The following is a 15,806-nucleotide window of genomic DNA, read 5'->3' on the forward strand; positions in this document are numbered from 1 at the left end:
CAAAGCACTAAACAAAATTCTAGATCGATAATAATAATCATTGTAACTGTAATTTTCTACTGAAAGAGAAGCACGACCCGCAGGACTGAGGCTACAATGCCTTAAAGTCTCACACATGCAACGGTAGTGCAATCACAGGGCCAGTGTTCCTGCTGTAATAAACAGCTGATGCATCTCCTTCTTTCCAACTTTAAAGCAAATACTCTGTTATTGGCACCCTGCTCCCTAGTCACAGGGCCTGCTGCCCTCCGAGTCATAAACAATATCCTACCGTTATCACGTGTCTTCCATCCATTCCCGGACAGCACTATCGAAGGCGACCCTGCTGAGATGCTAAAGGTGGTACTGGCCTGTGCAGCAGCACATTATGAAGGGCAAATTAGGAAAAGGTGCAGCTAGGATGCGAGTGGAAATGGGGATGGGAGCGTGGAAAAGGGACTGCACAGCCAGGATTCACCCAAGGGCATGCCTCCATGCTGCACAGTGCTGATAGATGGCAAATAAACAATTGTGTATGTGTGGGGAGGTGAAAAGATTGGAGGCGTTTTTGGATTTGTTTTTATTTTTTACTAAATCCTCCGAAACCTGCAGCCAAAAGCTATTATTAGCTAGGATGGAAGCTAGAGTTGTGAGACCGAGCAATATTCCAGTTTCAAACACCTTGCCAAAACCATGAACCAACAAGCTGCCACACTTAAAATTTCTCATGACGGCTTCAACTCCAGTCACCAGCTGAGAGACTTACTGATGTGCAGTTCAGCGTTTTCCCCATGAGGGCAGAGCAGACAATCTAAATGAACATAGCACGTGGAAGCAGACGCAAATAAACAGAGGAGAATAATTCCTACCTAGTCTGTGTGCCAGCCTGATCACAGGAAGAATGCTATCAAGGATCCTGCTTGGGCATGACCGTATACCTCCAGAAAGTCTAGGCTTTAAACTTCCAGGAAGTTTAGATAATTAGTCAGTACTTAGACTGTTGGCCATCTCTTGTGGAGGAATGAGTAAAAGGGGAGCAATATCAGTGGCAAGAAGCCAAGATTCTTGTTGCTTATCTACCTACCCTGCCTTCTATACTCTTTCAGGGGTCTCTTCGACATAGGACCACTTTAACAGGAAAAATTAGTCTGGAGCAGTGTGAAATTTTTTTCAGGAAACTGAATTTCAAATTACACCTTCACCCTGAAATCTGAGTAAGGTTTTGGAGAAAAAAACTTGTTTTCTCTCCTGTCTCCTTCCCTTCCGGAAGAACATTCCCCAGTGACAAACACAGGAGCCTTAAATGATGTGATTTTATTTCACAGTGAGAGAGAACAGATTAGTTGTACAGATCACACAAGCTGGTAGTATAGGAAGCCTCTGTGATGCATTGCCAGACACAAAATCCATCACTGAGCACACACTGAGTCCCTTGAGAAATGTCTACAAGGTGAAATAAAGAGACGGCTTTTTTCAGTCCAGCCCCCACTTAGACCATAACACAGTCAAGCAACTCAACTGTAAAATTAAGTTAAACCATGTTTACAGAGGTGCTGACAGGCTTTCCAGTCATGTTAAACTAAATTTATAGAGCCAAGTTGGTTGAAGACAGCATTTTTCGTAGCCAAGTAGACAGAGGAGGAGATTTCCTAAGGAGGAAATCTGCATTCCCTGGTCCAGTCAGTGGTCCAGTACTGCTTTTGGCAATTCTCTTTGCTGAAGTGGTAAAAAGAAATGAGGATGGGACTTGGATTCCAGATGCCTACTTCGAAACACATAACCATTCAGCATATTTGGAACTTGGGTTTTAAAGTTACTTCTGATTCTTTGGAAGTCATTCCAACATACAGATTTGAATTCCAAAAATTACTGTTCAATTGTATTCAACAATTGTCACCAGACCTAAACTTTGTTCAGATTTTGACATATAGCCTCAGGCTAGATTTTCCAAGTCCTCATGCTTTGTTGTGCACAAGGCAGACAATTTTTCTTTCCTCTTTCATAAGTAATTGAAGGTAAACAGGGGAAAAATGGGGAGGAATAGGCCTGTACAATGACTCACTGAGGATGATGACAGAAAATTGCTGCTGCCTCCACTAAGTGAAGAACTTAAAATAATCCATCAGAGATGAGGGCAGGCTTGCTGAGCTGGCTTTGCAGAGATGTGTCAAAGTTAAACTAGGCTTCTTTTCTCAGGTAGGTCACCTATTTCTTTACTTTACTAATAACTGTCCATCTCTATTCAGAGGGATGTGGGCAGCCCTGCCTTCTTACGTTTCTAGAGAAGGATGAGTAACAGACTTCTGTTTCCTCCTCTGTGACTGAATTACAGATGCAGTCAACTCAGCACCATATACAAAGACAAAACAAGCCTTGTACAACAGATAACTTGTCAACCTGAAGCAACAGAGATCTGAATTTATAAAATCTCATTGGGGTTCACTTCTGAGAGCAGTCAAATGCAGAGCTTGTGCAGATTCTTAAATAAACTTGGACCTCCCTTCAGCATCAATCCATTTCTCAAAAGTTTCGCTTGGAAACTTGGAATGTGTCTGAAATTTGGTATAACGATTTAAAACGAACCCTAAAACTGAGCAAATTTCATGTAGCTTGAGGTTATAAGCACTTGAAAGAGCTCCTGAAGTGGCTCCAGTTGTCAAATGAAGTGAGCACAAGCAGATCTTTTTCTCAAAGGATTTGCTTACCGAAATCCCACATGCTGCACACTTCTTGCCAAATCGCTGCAGAAACTTCTGCCAGAAGGGAATACTCACAGCTGCTGATACCTACAATTGACAAAAACCCATATCTGTACTGTGCTTACTGCCACTCTCTTCTTCAGCTGTAGAGCTCACAGACATCTTTTTGTCTAGTACATTACAGTCTGATAGGAAGGTGAACTTGCAGATTCCTGTTTCTCCTCATCCTTTGAGTGATTTTTTTTAAATTCAAATATAATGTATTATAAACAAAAGCTATCCATGAGAGAGTTTTCCACAGTCAAATATCAGAAGGCAGTGTCTTAAAAATTCCCTTTCCTAATATAAGCCACAGCAGTTAAAGCTATACATGATACAGTCATTAAAGTTCAAAGATACTGCAAATAGTCATACTTTGCTAATGCCTTTTGCCTCATTATCTAAACCTGAAAAATGATAAGTGAATTAAGCTCCACCCCATCATACAGGAAGAAAGCTGAAGCACAAGATACAGTTATCTTAAGATATACTTAGAGTACATATACCATACTACATGTTTATTCTTAGGAACAACCGATAAGAGAAATAGTCACTTACAGTCAACATTACCATTTCATATACTATAATACTCACCTAGTAACAGGAACAACCACAAGCAACATAGTACCAATGCACCCAGGTATTGCTACTAACGACAGTCTTACGACTGACCTAAATTCAAATGTCATCTCATTGTTAGAGTTATATTCTACTCTTTACTGACTCTACTGCCTGTTGCCTCTTTTCTTGGTGTCCATTGCTCGCAGACCCTTAAGATACCCAGCAGTCATCCCTTGCTCTCCAACATTTTGGTTTTAATAATTGGAAAAGATCTGTCTTATTAATGTGGGAAAGGGAGAATCAAAAAGGGGAGGAAAGGGTGAAAGGGTGGGGTGCTAGGACTAAGAAGTAGAAATGAAGTTCCCCTCAGATGGTTCCACAAAGTCTCTGTGCCAAATGGGTCAGAAATCATGCAACAGCTTCCCTGAAAATGACTGCTGCAGTATTCTATATGGTAGACAAATTCTCTACAAAATATTTCAAATTGCAGTACATGCACATCCCAGTAATTATGCAGCATTAAATGTTCTACTTGTGTTAAAAGGACTTTGGTCAGAAGGATGAAAATGGCAGTTTTCAATTAATATTACTTGTAATCACGAAGTAAATCATGCAATACAGGAGCAGTGTGTAACTGAGTTATAAGTACCACCTAAGCAAGCAGAATTCTACCTCTGCCTGTCAAGAAAAAGATTCTGTAAAAGGATCTTTTTGTCACATTTCCAATTGCTTTAGAGAAGAATCTTCATATCTCTGGATATTTAAAATATTTATCCGTGCAAGCTGCCTAGCCCAGAAGGCTCATGTGTATGAGTACACAAATTAAAGTTGTTTAATTTTCAGCATATTAGACTGGGGAAAGGGAAAAAGGAGCTAAAATTCCAGACCTCATTTCTGGCAGCAGCTTTTGTCCTTTATAGGAGCAGAAAGTGACTTACAGGTAAAAGCAACAAGGAATTAATTAAAGGCTCCAAAACATTAATTTTTTAGAAGTACAGTAGGGAACAACAGCTTTATTTCAAACAGGCAGTGGAAAAGATGGTGTAGCTTCCTAACAGCTCTGTCTAGACACAAAACTCTTCTTGTCTTCTGTTATTTTCTGCCAAAAAACAGTGAGAACCAGCTATCAAATAAAAATATGGGAGAGAAGTGCAACTCACCAAGATGGTCACCACCAAATACTGGAAGTGATTGCGAAGATCAGCAGCATGAGTGCAGAAAAGGACAAAGTTGCTCTGCTCCAGCTGTTGAGTTGAAGACATTTGGTGATCACCAAAAAAAAAAGGAAAATTAAAAAAGACAAAAATGACTTCACACTCCATACTAGCCAAACATATTTGGTGACTGATTTGTTAAATGTAGAATTTGGGAGTCTCATTCTTCCCTCATTTGCAACAATTTAAAGAAGCAATAACTCTCCTGCTATCACTGGAGTAACATGCCAATAATATTGGGGCAAGCAAGAGGTAAACCATGCACCTAATATGGCATAAAAATGACCAAAACAGGAACTGTCTTATGAGAGAATTCTGTTTAAAGACTTTATTCCCGATGTTGCAATTGCCTTGTGTTGTTGTCACAGCTGCAGACTACTGCAAGAAATTGCCCTTCCTTTTCCATAGCAATGCCGTAAATCTTTCACCAGAAGCTCTGACTCCAAAACAAGTTACTCTTCAGCTGCAATTACACTCACGCCAACTTCTTGTAGTAAAGCAGCTAACTGCTGGTTTTGTATACAACCTTGGCTATGGAGTGTAGCTTTGGGTCAGACATCTCCGTAAGTCTGAGTACTCATTGGATGGGAGGATCTAGCTGCACTGTGTTATAATGACAGATGAAGCCACTGCCACCATGCTTTTGCAGAATTCAGGGGGGTTCTGAATACCAGAATATGGTTCAGGCCCAGATCCAGCAATTTTGCAGAAGTGGAACAACAGAGGAGGATTTAATACTCATGCCACAGCAGTATGATCAACTCTTGCTCCTTTGTGTGCTTGTAGATTATAAGTGGCCAATCATCTGTATACAAATTAGGATAAAAGATATATCCTTTCTCCATTGCCACCAAAACCTTCCCTAGCTTGTGTCCCAGTTCACCTGCCTTCATTTTAGATGTAGAATATCATGCTCTGGGATTATGGCCAATGCATCTTTACCTGTCTGTTCCTTTGCTCACCAGTAATCCACTCACTAAATTCCACGAAGTCAGTGGAACAATAGCAAGGGTTGCTCACGCTGGCTGAACTGGAGCAATATAGCTTCCAGCTTCTGCCTCCCCTCACACCTTCCCTTCATTTTGTACAAATAGAAAAATAAAGAGATGTGGACTGACAGAAGTTCTTTTCCTCTCTGGGTGTTGTCAGCAAATAGTTGGCTGCTGCAACCAGATGTGCGCTGTATCCTTACTGACTGAATGGATGCTGGAAGGGTCTGGACCATAAGGGACCTTTCACCTTTCATCTTCTCCCTGTCTCTACTGTTGTTCACAGTGCCTGCAGCTCCCAGATGTAAGCAGAAATGCTTCTGCTATCCCAGCAAGGACTGACAGATGGTGTAAAGGACAGCCTACTAACTGTGCCCAAATCCAGGCCAACAGGAAACTTCAGCGATTCTTTGGCAAACAGACTTTTAAGCAGCCCTTCCAAGGAACTTACTAATTCACCAGGACTGCTGGTGAACACAGTATTTCTCTCTTACATGCCCTGTGCTTGCCCTCTGTCCTGATATTTACTTGATCAATGGCTCATGTGACTAAGAGTCTCTTGACAAAAATGTGAATATTATTTGTTTTTCAAAATAAATCCAACTTCAACTGATATGTACAGGTTCATGTTAAAATAGCAAATTTCTCAAGTCCACCATAGCTCAAAAATCAAGCTTTAAAAAGACTGATGGACTATGGGGAGTAAGGGTTTCTTACTGAGTGGCTTTAAGTTTTTCTACAACTTCTCTCGATGGGAGGACGTATTGCATCTTTTTGAGAGCACCACATTCAACTGCAGGTCCTCATTTGAAAATTAGCTCTATCTAGCTCTGAGAGAGGTAAGACCTCCTGCCTCTGAACATCTTCTTACTCTGACCTAATCCCTTCCATCACAAAAGACTCCATAAGAACCAGTTCAGCCACTATCTGAGAACAGCCACCTATGCAAAGGAAAGGGGCAATGGTTTAAAGCGGCACACACTATAGAGAAGAACAGAGAGAAGAGAAAAAGCATTCTCTAAGCAACTGAAACCACAGGAGACTATAGATGGATAACATATAATGACCCAATCTGGGTCACTAGGACTAGTTCCTCACCTTTTATGAAAAAAAAAAAAAAAAAAAAAAAGAAAAAAAAGCCATCTATAAATGGTCAGGACTTTGGTTTTGCTTCTCGTTTGAAAGAACCATCTCCAACCGCACAGGACCCCAGGCACCAAAAAAAGACTCCGGTTCCCTACTGATTTGTAGGGGAAGGCACCACCCCCTAGATCACCACCTCCAGTCACCAGCCAAAGGTTATTTGCATTTTAGCTGCCGCAGACTAGCCCATGCTGGGACTGGAATGAGGCCAACACACGGACTTAGAGAGTCTGAAGTTACCTGAACTGCTGTCGAGATGAGAAGAAATGAAGCTGTAAGCTTCACATATGGACCATGCTTCATGGTGAGTCCAAGCCCCTTACAAAAAGGAATTGCTCTGTCTGAATTTAAGGCATAAGGATCTAAGAGGAGCAGAATACATAAAATAAGAATATTTTCCATAGATAAATGTGAAATAATTATTATTAAATCTAGGCATATTTAAATATATCTTACCATCTTTTTCCTTTACTCCAAGAAAAAGAATGACAATTCCAAGAAGATACACACCTCCTATGACCCCTGCTGCAATCATATAAACTTTTGCCTTTGAAAAGAAAAAAGACATTTGAAATTGTGACAGGAGAATGACAAGTCATTATGAAAATTTCAGTCTCTTTCTGGTGAGTCATCTGCAAATAAAGAAATGCCCATCTACATACAGCCAACTATCTGTCTTTTACCTCTCTGAAAAATGTTCACTTCTGCAGTTCATATATAAACAACACCTACTTTAAGATAAATCCAGGGCACTTAAGTATTTATTTCTTGGGGGAAAAAAAAAAAAAAAAAAAAAAAAAAAAAAAAAAAAAAAAAAAGAAGCTGTGAACAAAAGGGCTACCGTGTTGGCAACCTGAATGTTTTAAAAATTTGTTTACGTTCAGACTAGCTATAGATATACACAGTCATCTATCAAAAACATGCAGCATCCGTAGAGCGATTCTAATTTTTAGTAAATCCAGTTGATCTAGCTACACAGACTGCAATCTGTATCTTCATGCTGGGTGGGAAAGGCCTCAGTACTGATGTAAACATAATTACTGCATTTATACATAATGATAATTAAAACTTCCTTTAGGCTCTAATGAATTTTAGAAATCACACTTTCATGCCAATGTTTTGAGAATATGTTAGCTTGCATGCTTGTTTTCCCAGTTACTTAGTGAAATACTCAAGCAAATTCAGAAATCTTTGCTTCCTATTAGCTAGGGGAACAAAGCCCCCAAGGATACCTCCCACATCATCAGATCACATTTATTGTATCTAACTCTGATTACACTGACTCTGGAAAAAAGCTTTAAAAAATAATTTTGCTTTAGTATTCTGTAATAATTTATTTTATACTGTGTTATCAAAGATAAAAAAAGTGCTGGTTATAGAGCTTTATGACACAATGATTATTTGATAGGAAAATTGAATTCCAAATTATCAGTTATATGTTGCAAATGAAATGATTATAAATCTAGGAAGCAGCTAGTAAATAAGCATGCAATTACAAGAATATACTCCCAAATATAAAGTCACTTAGTATAGATGCAAAGGTAGTGAGATGAACCGTGTAAGTATAGACACTCTTAAAGACAACAGCTTTTGTTAAGATATTTGCATTTTAGAAGGGGACATGGCGAAATAAAGGAATGCAGGACTATTCTTTATTTGGGATAAAGGTTTGGGGTTTTTTTATATCAGAGCTATAAATTAAGTCACAGGGTACTTTTATGCTATCAGTTATGGCTTGCACAGACTACAGACTACAGTACTGTAAATACCTGAAGCCACTTAAATGAGGTAATTTCAGCCTCAAAAGCAGCCTAGCCAGGAGAGAAGGGGCTGAAAAAAAAGCATAGTAACAGAACTCTGTTATGAATTTTGTATTTTGTGTCTATTTATTTATTAATTTGCTTGAAGCACTTGAATTAAATGCTTTCTTTCACAGGTTATCGTTAAGTGTAATTTGAGCTTAAACTATCAAGGTTATTCATGGTAGGCCAAATAAGATTCTCTGACCCTAAACAAAATTTGTTAGCCCATTTATGAACTATATCAATATCCATCCTTGGTTTCCAGTAGGAAAAATCTGCTCCTAAGCTTACTGTAACAACTTCAGGAGAGCTTAGAAATAACCGTTTCTTCCACTTTCTTTAATAATGAGCAAAATCATATCATTCATTCATTAGGTCTTCTTTTAAGGTAGGTGTGCTCTTGAGCAGCTAAGAATTAGTCCTTGTGACAAAAAGGGTCAGGGTAATACTCCTGAATGGCACTAAAAGAAAGTCAAGATTCGGCCTCTTCTAAAAATTTTCTTTTAGACTCATGGAGGTACTTCAGGTGCATAGACCTTAGTCCTGCCTCAACTTAGAATTCAATGTCCAACTGTCATAGAACCAACATTCAAGATCCGAAATCTCCTGCTGATTGTGCAGCTAGGTGCGTATTCTGTTGTGCATGGTGTGAACAAAAGGCAAGTGCCCTGTCATGCGATACAAGCAGCTCCCCTACCTGGCTCAGTGGCCATGCATGCTCCTATAATCCAACCAAATTGATGCCAGGTTATGTGAATGGCAAAAAATTTTGGTCCTCACAAAACAGGGTAGTGGGGAGTGAGGTGGGTTGCCAGAGCAGTTCATTCAGACTATAGCCTCTGCCCAGGCCTGAGGGCTTTCTGGGAAAAAGAGCAGGAAAGAACAAGGATTGAACAGAACCTCACCCATGGAAAACAGTTGGACACCATAATCCAGACCATTCTCAACCATGGGATACTACTCATCTACAAAACCTGAAAAGGCAACACACAAAACAGTGGCAGAAGGAAAAAACAAACACCAAAACAAATAAAGAGGAAATTCTCACCAAAAATGAACACATGGCTGTTTGTAAACAAGGAAGTTAAATGAGGAAGGTAATTTCTTTTTTTAAATCAACCCATACAGTTGGAAAAAAAAAAAAAAAGGACAAGTTTCCAGTCACACTGCAACTTCTTTAGATCTGAAAAACGTTTGTGTGTCTAAAAGCTTTTCCATTGTTTCCCAGTGTTAGTAGCCAGTTTAATGAAAGATATTACCTTCTACCTGGCTACTTTAGGCTATGTATCTTTGCTAATTTTTCAAAATAAAAAACTACTTGACATTCAACTCATTGTGAAGCTTCTTTCTCCATCTCTCTCCTACCTCAAAAAGGACAGGAAAGCACATGTGGTTAGACAGAAAGGAAATAAGATCATGGGGGTTTTTTTTCCTTGAAAGCCATTTAAGAGATTTGAAAGTAGAAGTTGGTGATTATGGCATAAAGCAGATTCAGACAGGGAATCTGCTGTGCAATGAAATTCAGCTAGCTCCACAACTTTTCAAACTACTCCTCTTGACAATTCACAGAGTTGTAATAGCACAGTAGTTTTCTACATCAAGACATTGTCCTAGAAGCTAAAAAGGAAAACAGGATGATGTGCTGTGTCTTGTTAAAATATACACTAGAAGTTATGTAACAAGCAGCTTCAAAAACACTTTAATCAGCTATAAAATGGTATGGCCACTTACAGAAGCAGCCCAGCTCTCCCCAGGCAGTTTCCCAGAGCAGCTCTCTGAGAAGCCTTACAATGACCTGTGCCAAAAAAACAAGGATCAGCTAGCACAGAGGCAAAGAAGAGCGTCTGGGGGTTGGGGGAGGCAAGGGTTAGTCCCCTTCCTGGACTATCAGTGCTCATGCCAGGGTACGCAAATTCAAAGCATGCATAAAAACATGTCTTTAGCTTGTGATTTTACTGCTGCTGAAGAGTGGTAATAGGAGCTATTCAAGTATAATAAGCAGAGCACGAATACATATATCCTGATTTACACCAAGCACCTGAGATAAGACTCAGGTCAAGGAAGCTTCTTCATGGGGAATTTTATATATCAGTTAGTACATGCACTGACAGAGAAATAGATGAAAATATAAAAAGAGAGACTGAATCTAGGAATTGGTAAAATGGAACCCACAAACTGCTAATTTCACGAGTGACAGAGAAAAAACCACTACACAAGGTAATTGTTTGATTCAGGGCCCGTTTCAAGACTACTGGAAACAACGGAAGACTATCAAATTGTGTTTGGATCAGGTTTTAGGATTTCCCCCCAGATATAAAACCTCCTCTGTTTCTCAAAAAATAGCAAACCGAAGCATGAAGAGATTAAAGTACTTGTGCAGGATTACAGGAAAAATCTGCTGCGGAAAATTAAATAAACAAGCATGGATCTCTAGGTTCATTGCACATGATAACCACTGAGCCCTGCTCCCACTAATTGCCTCTTACCAACCACTTACTTTCAACAGTGATTTGTACCTTCACAAGAATAGAGATTCCAAGCAGGACTTGCAGTTTCATTCACATAACAGCCATTAATCTTTACAGGTGATCCCTAGTGATAACTAATTTGAAGAGTAGTGTTGCTGAACTGAAAGATCTTGCTATAGCCACCATTTTTTCATAGAATCATAGAATTATTTGGCTTGCGTGGGACCTTTAAAGATCATCTAGTTCCAACCCCCCTGCCATGGGCAGGGACACCTTCCACTAGACCAGGTTGCTCAAAGCCCCATCCAACCTGGCCTTGAACACTGCCAGGGATGGGGCAGCCACAACTTCTCTGGGCAACCTGTTCCAGTGCCTCACCTCCCTCACAGTGAAGAACTTCTTCCTTACATCTAACCTAAATCTATCCTCTTTCAGTTTAAAGCCATTATGCCTTGTCCTATTACTACAGGCCTTGGTAAAGTCTTCTTTCATCTTTCTTATAAGCCCCCTTTATATGTTGAAAGGCTGCAATAAGGTCTCCCTGGAATCTTCTCTTCTCCAGGCTGAACAACCCCAACTCTCAGCGATTCTTCATAGAAGAGGTGTTCCAGCCCTCTGACCATTTTCATGGCCCTCCTCTGGACCCGCTCTAACAGGTCCGTGTCTGTCTTGTGCTGGGGATCCCAGAGCTGAATGCAGTATTCCTGGCACAGTAAAGTAAGCTTTTCTTACTAAGCTTCTATTTTAAACTGTAAATCAGACCCTAGTGAAAACAAAGGATGGCCATATACCTCCTAGCTACTTTACAGTTTGGCATCTTCAGCAAAGCTCCTCAGTGTCATTCTGCTGTCATGCTGAGAAATGGTTGCAAAGACAACAGACGGGAAGACTTGTTTGCTATGTTGTCAGTGTTTACTGATTTCAAGGAAGTCATGTTCATGCTCATCCAGCTGGATGATATGATATGGTATTACAGAAACACCCCCACCACTCCGTCTAAGAGATTTTAGTGTGCTCCCACAGACACTTACTTGATGTGACAGGGGATCTGTGGGGTCTGGAAAGCTGGGAGTGTCATGCCAGGTGTCGGTTGTGTTTACTGGGGGATTCACAGTGCAGTGGTGAGACAAATGAGCACTGGCCACAATCTGCCCCTGAAGTGCAGCTCCAATCAAGGTCCCAAGCACTTCCATGGTCATTCCTAAAGAAGGAAGCACAAATGTGCACTGAGAATGAGCACTCAATTCCTCCACTGTCTGCAAGCTTGCTCATTTGTCTCACTGAAGAGAAATCTCATCAAATCATTTTCTTTTACAGGGAACAAGCAGAAAAAGCAATACCAAGAACAGCAGAACTGGAAGATCAGTAATAGAACTGTTTCAAGGAAAGAAAGTTTTGTCATCTATTTTCTGATCAGCTTTTAAAAACCTCCATGGAAAAACCTCTTTTATACAAGCTGCATGATGGATGCAGCTGAGATTAAGAATCACAAGGCGATAACATAGAAACCTTTCATCTCGAGGACCAGAGCAGAACTACAGTTTAAATGCTGAATGCCATTTTTCCAAGGCAGGACTAGGAGCCGTAACATCAGACTTTTCACCTCAAGCTTGACAGTAACTTGTGAAACATTTTTCAAGTCACTTATCTGATCAGACCTTTAGGTTCTCCAACTGTAAAATAAAATTATACGTAAGCTTACATTGGAAATAATACAGCTGCAAAGCTCTTGGAAACAGCAGATGCTGTTCTTAACTGCCTAAGGCCACAGTCAGGCAGAACTAGCTACCTCAGGCTCAGAGAATGATTCAGATCACTAATACTCCAAGTACCATCAGAACAAAGGATCATCTGAAAAAACAACCAAAGTCTCCATTTGGGAAAGCAAAAATCTAACCATGGGCATCCAGCTCATGCCTCATGTACTCAAAAATCAGTCAAAATCAGGCAGCTAGCTGTTACAGCTCCGTCGCAGGTGAGTAATCTGGGTTCTAGACCTTTCTCACCCCAAGGGATTTCAAGCCTACCACTCCTGTTTCCATGCAGTATGGCCACACCCAGCATCCCCATGTCAGGGAGATACACTGAATTCCTGTCCTGGCTCCAGAGACTATGCATTTTGCATAAAGATACATAGGGTTGAATACACGAACAGATTAGGAACAGGGACCAAGATTCCCTGTTTATGAGGGAGTGCTCTTCTCATTGACCGAAACATCAGGCTTTGTTCTACTTTTTCTCTCTCAGTGGCTCCAGGGATCCCACGCTTCTTTCTCAGAAGCACCATGGGGGATTTTGAAGGGCCACTTCCAGAGCAGGTTGTGTCTTGGTGGTTTTCATACTCTCCCTGGAAACAGATAGGTATTTCAAAAGCTCCTGGGTTCAGGTTTATTTAAGTCCCCTGCTCTATAATAGTCCTCCTAGGTGACCTTGGACACATGCCTTTTTGTGTATGCCTGTAAAGGAATAAAAGTACTTCTCCACCTAGTGGGAAGTCAATGCACACACACTTCGAGGTGTTCAGACAGTGCAGTAACGAGGGCTGTACGTAGCTATGGAAGATCAAGTAAGGAAAAGGGAAGAGAGGCTCCTTAGGAGACTTGGATCATTTAAAGCATTGCTAGTATGTTCCCAAACAGAGAATGCTTCTGGATGGAAAATTTGAGGCTTCGCATAACATTAATTTAAACCAATGGGAAGTAAAAAAAAAAAAAAAAAAAAAAAAGCTTCTTCCCCAAACTTCACATCTAATCTTACTAGCAATGTTACAGTTCAGTCCATACACACAAAAATGCTGGCAGATGGTGGAATTCCTAACCTCAACCTGATTTGAAGTATTGGGACAGAAACTAGTCTCAGTTGGGCCTTGCAGAGCTTCCAGACTGTTGGCAACTCAGTGCAAAGGCAATGCACCTGAGTCACACCTTTCATTCAAAACACCACCTACACATTTATAACCTTTATCTAGGGCTCTACATCTGCATTTTACCAGCACTTGTGTAGAATAAAACTCAGAAGCATCATTAGAGGCAACAAAAATACAACCATTATGAAACCTTATTTTCTAAGAAGTAGCAAGAGCTGAGAAACAGGGAAATTTCAAAGTTTTTGTGTGCTTAGAATTTATAATGTATTACTTTCCACCTAAGCCAAGAAAGCTGACCTTTCAGAAAGCAGATCGTACCCTGAAGTAGGTTATGTTTTTCCCAGAACGTAAGTAGGATTTATGTTAAAGCAACTTTGGAATCCAGTATTTCTACCTTGGACTCATAGTAAGGAACAGGACAAAATTTATAATAAGCAGTTCTGCTTGTCTCCAGTAGAGGGTAATGGATCCTCTGACCCCAACGTTTTTTTAAAAGCACACTTCATACTACACAGCTGTTTTTCTTTAAGCAGTTGAAGAAATGCCTGAGCAACTGACTGCATCCAAGAAAGTCTATCAACAAGAAGAATTCTCTATGAAACCCAAAGAAAGGCAAAAGTGTTTAGAGTAAAACACTTGTTAAAAAAAAGAGGGGGGGAGGGAGAGATTCTTACATGATCAAATTACAAAAAAACTTGGCTCCAAACAAATGTAATTTCAAAATATACAAAAATACCAACATTTGAAAAGTCAAAACTATGGTTCACTCTACCACCCTAACTTGGCTTAGGAGAACAGCTGTATACTCGAAAGTTAAACCCTTTCCAAATAATAAAAGGACACTATAAATGTATAACACCTCTCAGCTGTGGAGTTCAACAGCTTTTATGAGCACAAATTTCACATGCCTATGAAGCCTTGCATGGGACTAGCAGATAGGAAAGCACATTTATTTGGATCACAGCCTCTGAAGACATAAAACCAGACAATAGAAAACACTAGGTACATGGATTTAGTTAGTATTTAGGCCAGATGACTCAGAATACAATCAGTGCCAAAGAATATAACACAACTGGAATCTCCTGCTGTTTAGTCCTGTCCTATGACTGCTAGCCCAGACTTTCTCTTGAGCTAGTTGATGATAATGCAAATTACAACTGTTCCATATGGTTGGAAAGGGATTCGGTTTCTCGGGGGATATTGTATCTACGATGTCCGATATGACTTTTTTAGCACTTCTGGCCATTTCGTTGTGCCTCTGTAGTCTAGTTTTCAACATACTCAAGCAAGTATGTTGATGGTTAGAAGGACTAATGGAAAAGGGCTCTTGCCAGGAAGAGAAAACAGACGCAACAAAAAAATTACGAGTTATTCTAAAGCAACACTGAAGGACAAGTTAAGACATAGAAAAGTCTTTCATGTGATACTTGACTCTTTTCTCTTTACCTTGCTTAATGCTGGTGGCCATGAGAGACAGCAATTACATAGTAAAGAAGGTGTGAGAACAGAGCTGGAGAGAGCAGGAAGGGAAAAAACTCTTCTTACATTCAATTTATGATCTGTACAGGAAATCGTGAAAATAATTTCATTGCACTTTTTTTGGTCTGATTGATTTGCTTCAAAGCAAAAACTGTCTGGTATTGATCGTTGAAGAGCCAGAGATATGGTCTAGAAACCCTCATTTTTTTAACTAATACAGTCAGAGCACCAGTTATATTACAGCAAGATCTGTCCTTAAACTACCTGGTATATGTTAGAATTAAATAAACACAGATGAAATAAAAAGAGAGATTTCAGTTGGTGTGAACATGCACACAAAATTACTCTCCTTTTTTGGTAAGGTTAACTGTCTTGGTTCTGAGTTCTAGAATTTATTCAGAGAAAACACATTTGGGATTTGAATTTATAACATGAAACACATAAACCTAAGGAAATCTGAACTAAAAAAAAAGAAAGAAAGAAAGAATGAAAATACTCAAAATTACTTTCACACTTTCTTTAATTGAATGTTAGAGAAGATCAGCACTTTGTTTTTTCCCCTACAAA

At 39.8% G+C, this 15,806-nt stretch overlaps 1 protein-coding gene across 7 annotated transcripts in view; it reads right to left on the reverse strand.

Annotated features, from left to right (window-relative positions):
• The window catches only part of MFSD2B (major facilitator superfamily domain containing 2B), a 46,127-nt gene that overhangs the window by 14,098 nt on the left and 16,223 nt on the right, over positions 1-15,806 (reverse strand). For 6 of the 7 annotated variants that reach the window (XM_030037808.2, XM_041128921.1, XM_041128918.1 and 3 more), the window contains 5 exons: positions 11,926-12,095; positions 7,081-7,171; positions 6,865-6,986; positions 4,439-4,522; positions 2,685-2,765 (listed from right to left, as the gene is read on the reverse strand). In XM_030037808.2, coding sequence (XP_029893668.1) covers positions 2,685-2,765; positions 4,439-4,522; positions 6,865-6,986; positions 7,081-7,171; positions 11,926-12,095 — 548 coding nt within the window. The remainder of the gene's footprint in view (positions 1-2,684; positions 2,766-4,438; positions 4,523-6,864; positions 6,987-7,080; positions 7,172-11,925; positions 12,096-15,806) is intronic. The other variant, XM_041128919.1, reaches the window with a different exon arrangement.

This window comes from Aquila chrysaetos, chromosome 15 (genome assembly GCF_900496995.4).
Source record: "Aquila chrysaetos chrysaetos chromosome 15, bAquChr1.4, whole genome shotgun sequence".
NCBI classification, from domain to species: domain Eukaryota; kingdom Metazoa; phylum Chordata; class Aves; order Accipitriformes; family Accipitridae; genus Aquila; species Aquila chrysaetos.